Source organism: Episyrphus balteatus, chromosome 3 (assembly GCF_945859705.1).
Source record: "Episyrphus balteatus chromosome 3, idEpiBalt1.1, whole genome shotgun sequence".
In the NCBI taxonomy this organism is placed as follows: Eukaryota; Metazoa; Arthropoda; class Insecta; order Diptera; family Syrphidae; genus Episyrphus; species Episyrphus balteatus.
In genome coordinates this window covers 36430835-36449181 of record NC_079136.1, presented here as the reverse complement: position 1 = coordinate 36449181, position 18347 = coordinate 36430835, and the positions used below count along the sequence as shown (strand labels likewise).

Sequence of the window (18347 nt, the reverse complement as noted above, 5' to 3'; positions counted from 1 at the left end):
ATCATATATTTTTTGACCATTTCATTATAAATATCAGCTACCTACCTACTTATGTATTTTATTCAATTTAAAGAAAAACCCTGTGATTCATAAATTCCTACCTACATAGTTTTGGGAAGGAGGACACATTGCCTAACTTCCACATACGTACATAAATAACCAATACATATATCGCTTAGTTATTAAACATACAAAATTTCTTTAGCAAAAACTAGACTTCTTTTGATGTGCATGTTCATTTTTTTGTGTATCCAATAATGCACAAATATCGTGCTTATCAAAATTTAATTAGCTTGCTAACCATGGAGTACCTTACCTACAAGCCAAGGAGCATTCATGATTAAAATTGGTCAAGTACACCATCACACTTTAGAATCTTTAGATTTCCACGAATATAAATTGGTCAAAGTCAAAACCAAAATATTCGTGTTGAAACTTTATCTCTGGCACGAACATAATAAAAACATACAAAAGTCCTTAAGAATGAAAGATTTTTATTTTTTTAATGTCAATATTATAATTGCACATGAAAAATTCCATTATTTGTATAAAGTAACCAGCAGTATAAGTCTTAAAATTATATTTTAAAAGTTATGTTTAAAATCAAAATAACCTCGATTCTAAGCTAAATAACAGGGAAATTAATTTTAATTGTATGTCCGTTTCCATGTTAAACATTTCGGCAAAGTGACTCACTCGTTGGGAAGGCTTTGGCTTGAAAAAACAAAACTCTACCCATTAAGTAGGCTGAACAAAGATCATTAGCCTTGCACAATAGCAAGCATTTATTTCCAAGCTCAAGTGCAAATTAAACAAATACACATCCCAAGAAAACAAGCAACAGCAAAACAAAAACATACCTACTCTCTTACCTAAGAATAGAAATAATAGTGTTTTAGCAAAGTTAAGGTTTCATATTTGATCCAGGGACTAAAAAATGTACCTCTAAGTAAGATATGGAACGACCAGTTCTCTTTTTTATTTGCTTGGGAATGTACAATTTGTGTTAGAATTTCGTGACATAGGTGCCAATTTAAGACATGCATAGCATATGGCATATACCTATACATAGGTAAAGGAGTATATTAGAGGACTTTTTATGTACGCTAAAGAAATCGCGTATTTACAAAAAATTAGCTACGACCTATTCTGGTAACGGAACACAGAAAATGAGTCCTCTTGTAAGTGCATACAGCATTATAAGTGCTATGACAAATATTTCACGCTCAAGTAAGTAAACAATGGAAGCATATAGAAGGAAGGAAAACACAAGAATATTTTCAGTCTAATTAATTGTGTTCTACGTCTTGGCTATTTAGATTTTTAGAAACAAAAAAAAAATTCCAAGAAGCCGGTCTTTATAATTATTGCTGGCTTACAAAAGGATTCTAGTTTCCTGTAGTGTTGTCGTTTCTATACTAACTAGTGCAGATTTAATTTCAACGAAGCTAATGTACCTTATGGTTAATAATGTTTTGGGAAGTCTTGATGCACTTCTGGTCAAAAAACGTCTTTTTGAAAATTTATTATGAAAATATTCAACAGAAAAACTGGAGTTAACATAATTATATTTTACGATAGGTACTTTTTTTTTATTTATTTTAGAAAATGAAGTTTGTAAGTATATAAGCCTACAACAGTTCTTTAAGTTAACTATTTGAGATTCATACAATTTTTTTGTTGACGGTGGCTAACAAGTACAACATTAACTTTTTTTTTAAGTCTCTTGCCTTTGTATCGAAATATGTATAATTGTGAATGCAATTTAAACATCATAACTCATTACAAAAACAAGTGTTTTATTCTTAAATTAAAATGTGTAATCTTTTATCTCCTATACTTATTTTTAATTGCTACAACTTTACTTTTATGTATAAAAAAAACTTAAACTGGTTGATTTAGTGTTTTGAATATATCTTACCTTTAGCTACGTTAGGACACAGTCCATTTTGAGGCGCTGAATCGTCACCGCAAAGACATCGCAGCTTATAATCATTTAAATCTTTTACACAACTGGATTTATCAATTGATACGCAATCGTCATGGCTGGAACATTCACGTCCTTTAACTGAAATGAAACATTATAAGATTAGACATGTCTTTTTTCTATAACATGTTTTTTTTTTTTAATTATAAACTATTATGATATCGAATTATTCTGCAAATGTGGTAATGCAAGATTAAGAAGAACTGAATCATTTATTTTCAAAACATGATAAGTCCACTTTTTTCAAAATTCGTTTTTTTTTGACTAAATTACTCTAGAGATAACCAGACTCTCTTCAAAATATGAAGTATCTACTCCATCTATATCCGATTTTACAGCTACGCAAAATATTTTTTTAGTATCAAAAACAGGATAGGTCCCGAACTTATTATCTTTTGAAAATAAACAACGGCTTCTTTATGTGTAAATGCTATATTAGGCTACTGGCTGAAAATCTTAAGTTTAAAGCGTCTTTAAAGTTAAATAAGCACTCCGGAAATTATATTTTAATCTCAAATACAATTGTGTGATAGACTGGGGATGAAAGCAAAATTGTATACCAATTTTAAAACTAATTTCACATCCGTTTATTTTCAAAGTTTGATAATTCCAAAAGCGTTTTTTTTTATCTTTTGAACTATCGCTCCAAAAATTAAAAACCTAGGCAAAAGTTCTACAGAATATATTATTTTGCTACACAAATCAAAAGAAAATAGAACGTTTTTTTCTTTTCCTGAAAAATTTAGAACATGGACTTATCATGTTTTGAAAATAAATGATTCAACTGGTACCGAAGGTAGGAGTTCTCTCATGGGTTGGAATCGAAATATTAATGGTTAATAAAGCTTAACTGCGTTCTTAAAATACTGTGTGCCAGAATACTGCATTTCAAAATTCTGTGAAACAAATTGTGAGTGAAAGACAAATCGTATTTAAAGTAGATACCCTCATGGCGAACAAAAAACACCCCCAAAATAGTAAGCTAACGAACGAACTAATTCATGACAATACTATAGATATTCAATACAAAGACCAGGTTCTAATATTTGGATTTAATTTTTTAACAATGAAATTTGGATAATTTAGTGAAAAATATTTCTTTAAGTTAATATTTTCTAAAGATGTTTGTAAAGAACAATCAAAATTTAATTTTTTACAGTTATATTTTGTTGAGATTTCACTGCTTTTTGCAAGGTTTTACTGTAAAATTTGAAGTCTCTATAGTTATTTGATTATACCATGCTATTATATAATGCACCACCGGCGGATCCAGGGGGGGGGGGGCACGGGGGCACGTGCCCCCCCCCCCCCAGAACTGGTTCATACTTAAAGCAAATCAAATTATAAGAGTTGTTAAAATATATGAATAATAACAGAAAGAACTTAAGTGAAACTCTTGTCTATTTCTGGCTGAAAATGCGAATTTTATTGTTTGTTGATCCACCTCACAAATAAATAAACCACTATTTGTTGGGTAAACACGAATTTTTTTTCGATTTAAAAAAAAGTGAATTTTCTAAGTGTTTTTTTTTTAACTTCAAAGTGATTTTGGTGAAAAATTTTGATATGGACATTGACAATTAAGGTATGAATTGTATTCTAAAAAAAATTTAATTGTATATGCAACTCTATTTTTCCATACGAAGGGGTTGAAATACACACTTAAAAAATTTGCACTTTTTTCGTTATTTTTTTCTTACGTTAGTGTTTTTAAAATAGCGCAACCCGCCACAAATTTCAAAAGAATCGGTGCAGTACATCGAAAAAAAAAATTGATAATAACAGCTATCAAATTAACATTTTTCAGTGACAAAAGTCGTCCAACAATTAAAATATCAATTTTGATATTTTATCATATCATTTTGACATTTTTACTTGCTCTATAGGGCAAGTATTGGTTTCGTGTCGAAAAAAAAATTTGAGGTTTTAATCAAAACCAACATTACGATGATGGAGAATTCCGAAAAAGTGGGTCTCGCAATTCCGTCCGTGCGTCTGTACGTCTGTGCGTCTGTGCGTCTGTGCGGTTGTGCGTCCATCTGTACACATTTCCACAGCCTAAACGGGTGGATGGATTTTCTTCAAATTTGGTACAGATGATTTTTATGGAATTCTGAAAGTTGGTTTTTTTTTGTTTTTTTATATCTCGTTTAGAACGTATACCTCCCATACAAAAAAATACGATATTACGAATTTCTCGAAAACGGCTCTAACGATTTTGATTAAACTTTGTATACGTAATATTTAAAGCAGTGGCAATAAAACTGCATTTTTATTTTTTCTCAAAAAAGTCAAATAACAAAAAAAAATTTTTTTCATTTAACATAATTTTGCCCTAAATGGCGGCTCTTTCCCAATATCAATTTTTTTTTTAAATTTAGATCCAGCTTTTAAAATCTACAAGTAGACTAACATAAAAGTGCTTTGAGCTGCAAGAGCAAGTACGTGCGACCCCAGTCGTGCATTTTATTTAATTTCAGATGGGATAGTGAAAATTTCACTTTGAAAACTAAAATATCAATGTTGACTAGATTTTACGTTTTAATTTATTATAATGAAACCTATTTCTTTCCTTTTTATTTTTATTATTTTTATTATTTTAAGAATTTTCTTTCTTTTTTCAAAACATTACTGAAAGGGAATATTCTTAACAAAATAATGGTGATATTATTTTTTCTATTATAGGTGATATAATTGTTTTGTTATTTTCTCCCAAACTATGTGAAGTAAAATCTTAGTGCCGATCAAATCTTCTCAGTAAATCATACATTTTACTTCGAAAAAAACACAAAGCGCCTTTAAATTAGTACACATTAAGAATTTTGTATTTAATATTTTTCAATAATTTGGAATGAGAAATTGATATGAAAAAATGATAATAAAATATCAAAAAAAATTTCCAAAATGTGACATTTAAATATCATCCTGATAATAAAAATGTTGTTTTAATATTTTAAATATCATAAAACACATTTTATAGAGCATTTTTGGCTGATATTTAAAAAATGTTAATTTGATATTTAAAAAATGTTAAATTGATATTGGTTTTTTTTTTCGGTGTAGTTTTGAAGTTATAAAGGGCACCGGCTTGAAAACATTAGTTGTGGGGAGAACGATTTAAAGTTTTGAACCCTGGACTAAAACGTTCGTAAGCGAAGTATTAAAATACTCATAACTTGGTCAATTTGGCTCCAATAGACCTACAATTTGAACACAATATTCTTGAGATATAAAAAAATGTATTGCAAATAAAAACAACAAAACTTTTCTCAGAAAAAAAGTACCTACCTATGTTTCAGTTTTTTTTTTTTAATCTTAGGAACTTTAATATTTTTTATTAGAATGAAGTCTCTGTATTTGACTAAAAACTACGAGGTCATTAAAAAATGGTATAAATATGTCCATAATATTGCAAAATTTTATACAAAATCAATTAAAAAACGAAAACATTTTTTTTCTACATTTCATCTTTAAAACTTAATTTCTCAAAAACTATTTAGGCCCATTTGCTCATACGGGTCATTGAATCCTAACTACATAGGTCCAACATAGTTCTTAAGTTCTTCTTATTTTATTCTACGTTGCTAAAAAATATTTATATGGAACTCAGCAATGATTTTCTTTCATGATATAAATCGCTGAGAACTTCAAATCCAAATGTCAAATCGATAGAAAAGTCAAAAAATTCGAATTGTTTTTGAGAAAATTAAGCAGTTAGAATGCAACAAATTTGTTGTTAAGAAAAGTGTGTGTCTTTTTATTACAAAAAAAAAGATTCAACAGTGAAAGTGACCAAAAATATATGTTAAATTTAATTTTGAAAAATATTCATTTGAAAGAATTTAATTTTTAAATGTGTGCGTTTGACAAAACTAAGAATGAAAATTATGATAACAAAAAGTAAACAGTGTTTCAAAAATTTGTGTTGAAAGTTTTTCCATCTGTAGATGGTAAATGCTAATGAAAGTGAAAAAATTTCTATTAAATTGATAATTGATGTAATTTTTGACTACATACATCCATTTCTTAAGCCGCATTCTTTTCTTTTTTATTTAATAAAAATACTTAAGTAGAACACTAACTGCTTATGTTCTTAAATTTCTTCCCGCTAAGTTATGTTAGTTTTAAATTCGAGCAAACCGTTATGTGAAACTTTAGGTTTTACTTAACTATTTAAGTTTCGTTTCAGCAAATGGGCCTTAATGAAACAACTTGACTCAAAAAATAAAATAAATAACGAACTTTAAGAAAAGTTATAGTATAGGGTTATACGTGCATTTTATGATTTTTAATATTTTTTTTCTCCCGGCTAATCGGGAGGTAAGTGGGTAAGCACTAAAGTGGCTTTTACTGTACCAAGAAAATGAAAATTTTTCCTTCCGAATATTTTTTTTGTAATTTGGTACCTATTTGATGTGGAAAATGTGCCCAAATATGTTTGGCCAGGTTTTAGACTAAAATACCGCACTGTGCGTCGTTAAAATTCGCTGCTTGTCAGTCAGTCGTATGATACTTCACTTTATTTCTAACTGTTATTGCTGATTTTTTTGCCAATCCGTCCCTTGTGCCCCCCCCAGAAAAAAATCCTGGATCCGCCCTTGTAATGCACCATTATTTCATATATCAAAGGGTGGGCTCTGCACACTCTTCTTAGTATAAAATCTCAAATTCTAAAATTTTTCTTGGTATAAGCTACCAGTTCTACTATTCTACCAAATTTCAAGTATCTACGAGTAAAAAGTTCTCTGTAGTACCTATTTGATGATAATTCAACGAAATAGGTGAATATCACGCCTCCTGGGGAAATTTAATAATTATTCTTTTGTAGTATTTTCTCATTAGCCTATTGTACAAAGTTTCAAGATTCTCCAAATATCAAAGCTGCTCTATAATATGTAATAATAATAAGGCAGATACCACGCTTACTAAATGGAAATTTCCAATTTTTTTACGATTACTTCTCCATAATTTTGATGATAGGTCAGTCAAAGAGTCAGTAAAGTTAGGTCTTTTTGACTAGCTCATGAAATAAAGCAAGTTGAAATTTCTAGGATATTTGGTATAGAAGTTAGAGAGGGTTTAATGGCCTGAGTTGTTTCCTGTAAATAAGGGTGTAGTGCCAAAGTTGCTAGAGAACTTGACTCTACACTACCGTGCCCCTTCATCGTTTAAAAACTTTCAAAAAAAAAGCTCGAAATTATTGGTTAAAAAAGCTTAGTTTTTGAGTTCTATTAGTCTTCAGACTCAGAAAACTGACAGCGCAATAAATTTTCGTTAAAAATGAAAATATAATTCAATTTAAAATATTTAACATTCTTAATGCAATGCAGCTTAACTTTCATATTAAAAGTTATTCTTAAGTTATAGTTCTTTTTCTCTCATTTGATACCAATTTCTTAATGGCCACCGAGCGTCCATAATGATAATAAAAACAAGTTAAGCTCCTTCATATTTATAATCTAACCATTGTATACTTCAAGAAAATATAAATTGTTAGTAGCAGTTATAGTTAAGTAATAATATTTTGGATAAATAACATTTAGTTTATCATGAAAATAAATTATCCAATATCAATCAGGCAGACGGCACAGCCATGTTCTATTGATTTTTGTAAACATATATTTGTATACCAATTAAAATTTATATTAATAAAAATCAACTAAATCTAATCTAATCTAATATAATATAGGCTTGAACTTTAGCTAAAGAGAGTGGGAAAAGTTAAAAATTGTATGATTTGCGGGTCACTGTGGCGTATGCGTAACTTTTTTTCTATTTCTATAAAAAAGTTAATTTGGAAATTCTATCACTGACTAAATATTATGATGAACATCTGTTGAACTATATTCGTTTAAAATTTGACATTAAATGTGTAAAAGTCGTAGAGCACATACGTTTTCCTCTTGTAAACATTGAAGCAAAAATATTTTCATTTTGTTCCGTTTATAAGTTTTTTTTTTTGTAATTTTCCTTTAGGTATTAGTAATACAGACAAATTGGATAATGGAGGGAGCATCGAAATCTTCCTTATTTCCTTCTACCTTAATTCGGGACTCTCTACATCTACATACAAGATAGTTGATCCAACCCTAATTGCATACCTAAAACTTACTGAAAAATAAATCTTTATTAAATTTTCATCACCAGACTAATAAAAGAAATCTTAATCAATTGTTAAATTGCATAAGAAAGGTGTTCTTCCATCGAAACAAAATATACAAATTTAAATAGCTGGTGCGTGTAACACGAAAGTCCCCCTTTTTATAAGACAAAGCATAATTTTTTGGTATCTAACTCACATTCCAACTTGCGATCGAAATTATGACTTTCCAAATATCCCACAGGTCAACTCTAAGGCAATAAATCTGAGTCCTTAGATTGAATGATTGATTACAAACTCATATTCAACACAATTTTACTAGTTGGCTTTTATAATCCAAGTTTTGTTACAAAAATATGCCAAAATATTCATATTTCGATAAAAAATTATATTTGTATCCTTTTGTGTAGGTATTTCAAATTATATTCCTTTTTAAAGAGAAAATATTCTAAACCTCATTCTCATCATCATTCCTACATATTTCCATCATCTAAAAATCACAAAATCCAGATTGTTGAATCGCTTAAGGAAACCAACTTCATTGAAATTAATTTGTTAGCATTTAAGACATACAATTTATATCGCACAATTTATTGCCTAGCAATAAAATGGTCGCACTATGCAACTCATATCTTCCTGCGGGCAACTAGTTAAATGTGTATTTCGCCTAATTATGCGAAAACTTCGTCGTCCAACTCCGACTCCGACTGCTACAATCACAGCGACAGCAGTCTTCGCGTCGTGTGTCGTCAGTTTTTGAACTGCGATAGCATCTTGATTTGGCCTAGTCACGCGCTTACACTTTAAATATTCCAATGTAGTTGAATATTTTTGTCCCAACTCATGTTTCCAATTAGTCTGCCTGCGAAAGTATTCAAACAAACATCGAAGGACATTCTTATGATCATTGCTACTCCTTGGCTCCATTTTGTGGTATAATAAATTGAATATGTCCTCTGTGGAAATGGCCTTTCTTGATGGACTGAAATATACAGTTTTGCGGCCATTGGCCGACACATATGCAGGAAGACATTATTTAACATTGCAACACACTCTTTTTCTTTCTAAGAAGGAAGGTTAACTCTTTTTTTTTTTTTTTATAGGGGTTAAAGGAGTTAAGGCATTTTTTCTATTTTTTTCTATTTAATTCAGCTAGAGTATAGGAGTATTATAGGAGTACCTATAGGAAATTTGCATACAAACATCCTTTCGATAGCCTTGCCACCTTCGTATAATAAAGAGTTTATGTTGTATGTACGGGCAACGTAGTCGTCGTGGGTTGCTTAGTGTTTGTTCTTTGCTGTTGAAGCTTACAAGGAGAACGGACATAGTTTTGCATTGATTTGCAAACGTCTAGCAGCTTGTTTGGTTTGGTCTTGGGATTGAGGGCTTATTAGCATACCTTAAATTAAAATCAAACTAGGGCAATTGTGCGTTGTTGTTTTAGTAAGTTGTATAGGTATAAAGTTTACGAGCCCCACTCACGAGGTCTATCTACTCCACCATTCATTCTTATACCTAATCAAGTTGTAGGTTTTTTTTTTGGCACAATACCTTCTTTATTGCGACGGCTTGAGAAATTATAAGTTTGTGTTTTTTTTTTTTTGTTTTAAGTTTTTATTTTGATTGCATGTTTATTTAGTGAAAGAAATTTTAACTGTTTTATCGCAGATATAAGTGTCAAGACGTCAAGAAGCTTTCAGTAGTGCTGACTTTTTTAATGAAAGGTAAACGTTTTTATGCGTTCAACTTAAATATTAAAAATAGAGTTTTACCCTTTTCCTGAAGTAAAAATAATGTTTTAAGTCAAAAAGAAAACAAATTGCAATTCATTCTATAAAGCTTCTATAATGAAGTCTTTTAGAAAGAGTTATGGAAAACACGTGTGTGTTTGCCCTTGGCCTATACCTATATTTCATTTACGCAGTTATGGAAAACACGTGTGTGTTTGCCCTTGGCCTATACCTATATTTCATTTACGCATTAACGTGAAAAATTATTGAGGAACGTTAAATGTTTTTGCATGTTTAGAAAAATTTGCTATCGGAATTCCGAGTTGCTTACATAAGTACTTAAAAACAAAATTGAAGTATAAATTTAGAAAAAAACAAACTTGCATTTATTTTTGTGTGTTTTAGGATTTAATATTTGAGATATTGGTCCTGCAACACAAGGTATTGCCAATTTAAATCATAAATTAATTGAAGTGTATTTTTGTGGTTTCCAATTTTGAATAAATTTAGTAACAAAGTGTTGGAAAAGTAATCAACTTGATGAATCATTTCCTACTTCTCACGTTTCAAAAGCACTTATTGTTTACTTGCATAATTCATAGTCAATAATAACAGTGCGCATGTGTCACTAACAAGATCGGAACGTTTTTAAGAGAATATAAGGTTTCAGTGGTATAGTATTGAAGTTTATGAAGGTTGTTTAAACTTTAAAAATTTGCACATTTTAAAAAATATTGAGCAAAAAACAAAATGTTCACCCAGCTAATTTTAAAACTTTTTCAAACCAACTACATACTTTTGCGACCCTGTGGACACCTTTTTTTATATAAAACAACCGAATGTATTAGAAAAATGTGACGGCTGAACGTGACACAGTCACAACTTTGTTGATGTGGATCCTCTAATGTTCAATTTTTTTTTCGTAGATCTGTAAAAATAGAAGCTAGGGTCAGAAAAGTTAATTCACGAATTTTTAATATTAGTATTAACGCAGAGTTTTACTCTCTACTTGAGGTCTTTAGTCCCCTAAAGTTCCCCGAAATCCCCCATTGGCTTTTTTTAAACCGTATTTAAAGTGCAAGAAAAATCAGAATTTAAACGGTTAAGTTTTTTTAGATTTAGGTAAGAATAAGAAATCTTAAATCCTGTAAAATATTCTTCCTTTTCTGCGATTAAAATTTAAGTTTTAGAATCTAGCTTTTGATTTCTCTAAAAAAACACCACTTTCACCAAATTTGACAGGTAATGGAATTTGTTCACAGTATATTTCGGTACAAATCCCAAACTCTCCATTTTCCCTCAAAAAATATTTCCTCGGGTGAAAAATTTAAAAAAAAGTGATTATTTATTTAAATGAAAAAGAAACTAAAGTGCCAAATTTTAATATTTTTAATTTTTTTTGCATAAATTTTACGTGCTGTAGTGAAAAAGTATTAACCTTATCATAAAAAAGGGTTATAATCGGGATGTATTTGATATCATTTGATGATTCAGCACTCAAAAATACTTTGAAATATAGTGTCATTTAGCCAGATTGCATCAAAGTAAATTTCTCAACTTGATCTTCCATTTCCCCTTCCCTGAACTTTAAATATAAATAAAAAGCCAATAAAGGGATGAACCTGGTGAGGTTAGGACTGCATAAAGCCTAAGTTTATGACTTTACTCATGGTGTTCTACATCCACACACATTGTGTACTCAAATTTTTTTGATAAAAAATAATTTTTATGGGAAGAGTTACATTTGTTGATTAATCTCTATTTAATTAAATGCACGACTATACGTCGCACAAATTCATTTGAAATAAGCCTCCGATTTTGACATGGACTAGAAAGAGATTAAAAAAGGCAAAAAGGTTTAAATCTCAATTTTTTGGCTAATACAGAATTCCCAAAAATGAATAGTGACAGAGAACAAATACACACGAGCAATAGGTTTGCTTATCAGAAAATGCTGTTCCTGGTAGAAAGAACTCCTCAGTTGAATTCAAAACTGACAATTCACTGACATTCATCATCAGCAATGATATATCTAGAATTATGTAACTGAGAATGTGGATAAGAAAATAACAGCGTTTATCGATCTAATGGTATTAGCTCAAAATTACGTTAACCTTAGTAGGAAAAACTTAACCTTCTTTTAAAAGATTAAAAATATTGGGTACATTATTTGGTCAGAGACAGACATTTTAGAGAAATTGCAGATAAGGTTTTTCTATAGAAAACAAAATGATACGCATACACCCCAGTGACCCATAAATCGACACTTGAATGATTTTTCTTTGAAAATTTCTCAAGTTTAATCTAATACAGTAGAAATAGAAAAAGAATAGAACCAGTACAACGTTATTTTATTCATTTTGCTTTACAAGGACAATAAACTCCTGTTGCAAGCAAATTTAAAAACACCAGCATTCAGTTGGCCTCAGAAATGGAACAGTACAAAACCGAGGGGCTTGCCGCTAATTTCTGAAAACATAACCTGTTAGACAAATGGGAGAGTTATGATTTCCTTGACATTGATATAACAACACAACAATTAAGAAAGAAGAATGGTGTGATTCTTTTAATCTTCCTCCTTATGAACATCGGATTAATTTCCTTTATATGCTGATTTTGTCAAAAAGGAGGCTAAAGAACACATTCCAAACTTATAGTTTTCAGGTCGTTTACAACAGCTCCACCTCCGTTCAAAAATTTAATGCTTGATGCATAATTTGAGTTTGAGGCTAAAAAGATAAGAATAACAGCCCAATTACCACATTTTGGGTAAACATTTCGTAAATGAACAAAGCATACAAATCTTAATTAACGTCAGATTTTCGAGCACAAAACTTTTATTCTGTAAAAAAAAGTGAAAAAATATATTCAGATAAGTGTGCATGATTTTAACATTGATGAAAGAAATTAAGTGATTCCTAAGAAATACCAAGAAGCCTAATAACTTCAGAATTAAACAGACAATAGAGACATAAATGATTGACAAGTATTATTTAAGGTTAATCACATTTGATACAGTCAATCACGCTACTATTTTATTCGTCTAACTCTAAGACAACATTCTATCAAACTTAGTCTACCCCAAACCAACCATGGTAACTGAATAACTTTGATCAATATTTGTCTTATTAACCGACAGTCTAATATGTTTTTTTTTTCGTGAAATACCTTCTACAATTTAAATGCATGTTTGGGTAGGAAAAATACCTAACGCCTTTGTAGCTTCATCAATAATAAATAATAACGACAAGTTTTCTTTCCACATAAACTCTGGAATGACCAAGTAATTCAATCAAGTTCGATTTTGTTTATTTACTATTTTTTTTTTGTAGAATAAAGAGTTTATTGACAAAACTATTATGAATGAAAATTGTTTGATGATGGGTGGTCTTTTAAGCTCCAATTCCATCGAAAAAGTAGATCTATTTAATAATTAAGAAGCTTTCAATTTTGTATTGATGAAGTAAATCGTAGGAAAAGTAAATGCGGTAATTTATTCATTTTTGTAGCTTAATGAAGAATTCTTTATCCATTAGACCGCTGTGATGAGTTCCTAATGATGATTTTAAGGATTTGATAGTTTTTCTTATTTAAGGCATAGTTTGCGTAATGAATTATTTTTTTGTCACTATTCCCGTTAAAGAATCCGCCCATTAATAGAAATAAAGTTATTTTTGTATTTATTAATAGTAGGGTTAGGTGGTATAAGAGTGCGCATTTTAGACAAAATACCAAATAAAACAATAACAAAAAGAATTTAACTACTTTTTTTATATATAGTTTTTAGTTTATAATCAAAGCAACGAAAAAAACTTAAAAATGGTAACAAAAATGTATTAATTCAAAGGTTATAAACAAAATACCACATTAGGAAATTTGCGCACTCTTATACATCCTATTGTGTAAGATTGCGCGGCTTAGTTTGTAAGAGTGCGCAGCTGCGCACAGGTGTAAGTTCGCACAAAAGTCGCAAATAAGATTTCCTATCTTTAAATAAACAGAGTATTTTTCAACCCATCACTCCTTGCATGAGGAACAATCAATTTAGTCTTCGATTAATGGTTCCGAGAAAATTTCAATATTTCCTAGTTACTCTCATTCGCTTGTTTTTTGTAAAACTTTTATTTGGTTTCTTTTTGGTTGGAATTGCTTTTTCCAGCTGCTGTGTGCTGGTATATGGACAAATGCCAGTTATTTTGAAGCATTGGATAGCATTTACTGCTCTTATAACCCGCGCACTCTTATACATCATCATGGTGCGCACTCTTACACGCTCAGACATGTAATCGAAGAATATATATATATTTCACAATGCACTTTATGACCAGTCTTACGTGTTCCTCAAATGTTTCTTTTTGTCGACTTTTTAATGTCCCATACTTTGTTTATTGTTATTTTTTGTTGTTAAGCGGAAAATTTAATTTGTTTGGCAAGAAATATTGGAAAAAAAGTGCCAAAAAACTTAAACTTAACTAGCACCTCTGTTTACAAACACATTTGCATGAAATTTTGACAGCAGATCAAACTCATTTAGATCTTTCCAAAATAAGTGCATTCAGTCTTATATTCCCTTTCAAACCGTAGAAAATGGCCTTGCGCACTCTTATCAACCGCGCACTCTTATACCATCCTACCCTACATAGATATGTACATCAATTAGATGAAATCCAAGGGGCCCTAACATTCCTGGCTTAAATTTTTAAAGTTTATCAGAGATATATAACCTCTATGATGGTGAATTAAAGATAACAAGCGTAATATTCTTGATGAATTATTGATTTTCGCAGTTTTTGCAGAACTGTCACATCACCAGAAATCTTAGCATTTTCATTCTCAAATGGACAGGGATATTATTCATGATATATTCTGGATTGAAGAAAGCTAAAATGTTACTCGTCGTCTCGGCAAACTTTTTATTACTTGCAATAGTAAGTATTATTTCGTGTCTAAAAATAACTTTCGAGGTCTTAATTCAAACTACTCGTACCATTATATAATGATGAAGAGGACCAAAAAAGTGGTTTTGGGTGCTACGACCGTTTGTTTGAAGTTATTTAATATTTGAAATTTGGTACAAATAATACTTCTGCAATTTTCAAGATTTTTTTTCTTTTCTAATAGAACGCCTAGAACGTGTAGGTACAAATTTTTTTAAAAGAGCCAATTTTCTCGAAAACAACTTTAACGATTTCGATTATAACCATTTTTATCAAAAAAAAAAGAAAAAAAACCGAATTCTATGGATCGAAGATGCTACAACGTTTTGGATGGTTTAGTATAGTTTAACATATACTCTAGCTAACGGTTTCTCTATACTTTGAACGTGGTTGAAAGAAAGTACATAATATACAAAGAAATTCTTTAGACATATTTGAAACTGTTCTGTTTTCTCAAAGGGAGTTATTTAGCTTCTGTGATAAGTTCGATAAAAAATTTAGAATCTATGATAAATGTATCATTTGAGTTTATCATAAAATGTTCTAACGTTTAGAAAATTTGATTTTGGAGTTCATAAAGTAAAATTTTTTGCCGCCGCCGCCCGCCGGGTACAAAGGGGTTAATTTTTCAGCATTGATCCTCTTATTTTTATAGGAAAGAGTTGCTCTAAATTTATGTTTTTGATACCAAATAAAAGAGAAAAAAGAGCTTATTCTTATTTCATCAAAACCAGAAAAGTGCAATTTTGTGGCTTAACCTCTTTGTAGAGGGGTGAGGATTTTCCTCTTTTTGACGTTTGTTCCTAGAAAATGTATAATGGAACGTGATTGGGCACAACACTGCATAGTCACGGCCTAATAGATTATTCTTAAATGACTACCCTTTATTGGCATGAAAATGACAGCTAGATGGCTTCTCAGCAGAAAAATTCTTCTCTCGATTTCAGATCAGAATCGATTCAAAATCACTAATACATAGAAACTTAACGTCAAACAAAATTTTCTCGTGCAAAACTAAATCACTTTTATTTGATTATTCACTAACCCTGATACGAAATTTCAGAATTGGGTGGAAGCGATTCAAACTACTGTTTTATTGGATTTCAGAACAAGTGAGTCCTTGAGTGTTACCAATTGAAAACGACATAAGAATAAGTCTTTTTAAAATTAAAATTTCTTTTGATTTGTATGTCGAGTAGACTCAACAAGATCCAGGCTCGTTCAGAAAGAAAACTAACAGAACATGTTGAGTTGAAAGTTCCAAACTAATGGGGTTTTCGTTTGGTAAATTTCTATTTTGATCTATAAATTAATTTTTTTCGTTACGAAACGAATACGTTTTCAGATTGATTTTTATTTGCTAAAGTATTGGTGTGTATTTGTGTCTGTGAACCAGAGCAGCGATCCACAGTAGTTGTCAAATATTGATTTTTTTTTATCCGAAGATGAGTTGGACGAATAAATTAATTCTCTCAAACTTACTTTCATTTTTTGAATTCAAAACTATTTTAATTCTTTCTTGAAACAGAAACAAATTATTAGCTTTATTTTATTTTCCTCGTGATCCGGATCAGATCATTAATTTATTTGCGAAACAATAACAAAACAAAATCCTGCTTTTGTTGTAAAGCTAATAAAAACAATGATCAGGGGTCGAATTACGGAATACGTTCGTTAACGAATGGTTGCTATGTGTCCCTATCGTTTTCTAATAAAATTAAATAGAGACAGAAATAGTCAAAACGTTATCGTATGATCGTAATCGTGTGCCGTAATTCGACCCCTGATCTGGATCACGAGGAAAATGAAACACAGCTAATGATACATATTAGTGTTAGTAAAAGAGGGTTAAATCTGCCGAAAAATCCAGATCTGGAAAACTGATCAAAAAATCAATTTTTTTGGCCAAACGAAGACAAAAATTGAAAAACTCAATTTTTTGACAGATCTAGATCAAAAAATAAATTGATTTTTGTACCAAACGAAAACCCCATAAATGAATTACTAACCATTTACATAAAGGTAGAACTATAATTGACTGAAGTGTCGGACGATATGGAGAGGATTGACATTTACTGCTTCCTCCAATTATAGTTCTACCTTAAGAGAAAATATGATTGTCTTATTTATTTGAGTCTCAAAATAGACCGGATTATATTCATGATGATATACTCAGACATTGGGAAAATGAAGCAAAAAAGAAATAAACAGTGTGATGTCCATTAAGGAACACAACTTTGAGAAGCTCTGTTTTGTAAATCAAAGGAAAAGAAAATTATTTTATAGATAAACCAGTAGATGTATGTGTCCTGGCTTTATTTCTTTCATTTTATTTGAGAAAAATAAAAACGTTTAATTTATTAGACCTTATAACACCCAATTTATAGAGATAATGGACTTGACCCATAACCACTATTAATCTGAACTCCACATATTCAAAAACGCTTATCTTCACACGAGGAGATCTATGAAAGTGTTCGTATACATGTTTTGTGAGTTTTAAGACATCATTATTTTTAATAAAATTATAATTTAAACAACTAATAACTTACTTATTGGTCCAGGTGTAGCAGGTGGTGTATTAGAATTTGTTTTGCCAAATGTTGTCAATGCCGTCGAACTTACTCCAAAAAGCACAATAAAAACCACAAACATTATTGTCAAACTACCACACTGGGTATAGCGCTTAAGAGGCTGCATTTTGAATTAGTTTTTTTTTTTGTTTTTCCTTATCAGTTCCAAAGTCTATTTTAAATATTACAAACAATAATTTCAAACACTCTTTTTATACAACAACGTAGAATATTTCTGATTGTTAATCTTCTTTCGACTTGCAATGTATGTAGATATTCGTTTGCGGAAATATTTCCAGACCACTGAAAATGGTCTCATTAAAAAGTTCCTTTTCCACAAAAAGCACAATACCAACCGCAGTTTTTTTTGTTGTACTTTTTCTTACCAAAAATAGAGCAAAAAAAAAAACAAATAACAAACAAAAATTAAAGCCCAAAATCAAAAAGCAAAGAGTGTATTTTAGTCCTTGCCCTTTTGTGGATTCCTTAATTCAACAATATTTCCTGTAAGATTACTGTTATAAGGCACTTAATAATTCTTCCATTCACTTCCATACACTACCATAGATCTAGAGTGGCCGATAAAACTATATGATTGGCGAACTTATAAGTTGGTCGGCTCGGCACCATCAACAATTAATACTCTACTCTACTCTCTACTGCGCGATATGGCTGGTGTAGTATGGTGAGTGCTTCACATAAAAATATATTCTTAAGGCACGAACAATAACAAACGAAATAACAACAACAACATAAAGTATCTTTAGCACAACACTAGAAGTCTGATATAGTACAAATAGCAATATGCTCGAAGAGTGTACAGTAAGTTCGGAAATAAAATCCAACCGGCTTGCTTAAAACCCTCTGAACGATTGAAAGATATCCCTCGAGTCCGAGGCTTAAGTTCGTTTGTAGGCAAATCTGCTGAGAAAACTAACACATACAAACTGATCGGATTTGTAGCAAAAATATGCAAGTGTTGGTGCAAGTTTATATGTGATTTCTTTTTTTTTTAAG

The 18347-nt window shown here is 30.5% G+C and overlaps 1 protein-coding gene and 1 long non-coding RNA gene across 2 annotated transcripts in view; one reads left to right on the top strand and one right to left on the bottom strand.

The window, feature by feature from the left end:
* The window catches only part of LOC129914143 (uncharacterized), a 38507-nt gene that overhangs the window by 3085 nt on the left and 17075 nt on the right, over positions 1–18347 (bottom strand). Inside the window, exons 2-3 of the mRNA XM_055993224.1 lie at positions 17310–17711; positions 1922–2068 (exon numbers count right to left, since the gene is read on the bottom strand). Of these exons, the coding sequence (XP_055849199.1) occupies positions 1922–2068; positions 17310–17457 (295 nt within the window). The 5' untranslated portion in view covers positions 17458–17711. The remainder of the gene's footprint in view (positions 1–1921; positions 2069–17309; positions 17712–18347) is intronic.
* LOC129914144 (uncharacterized) lies at positions 15746–16207 on the top strand. Its single transcript, XR_008772139.1, has 3 exons — positions 15746–15869; positions 15957–16041; positions 16103–16207. It is a non-coding gene; the product is annotated as an uncharacterized LOC129914144 (long non-coding RNA).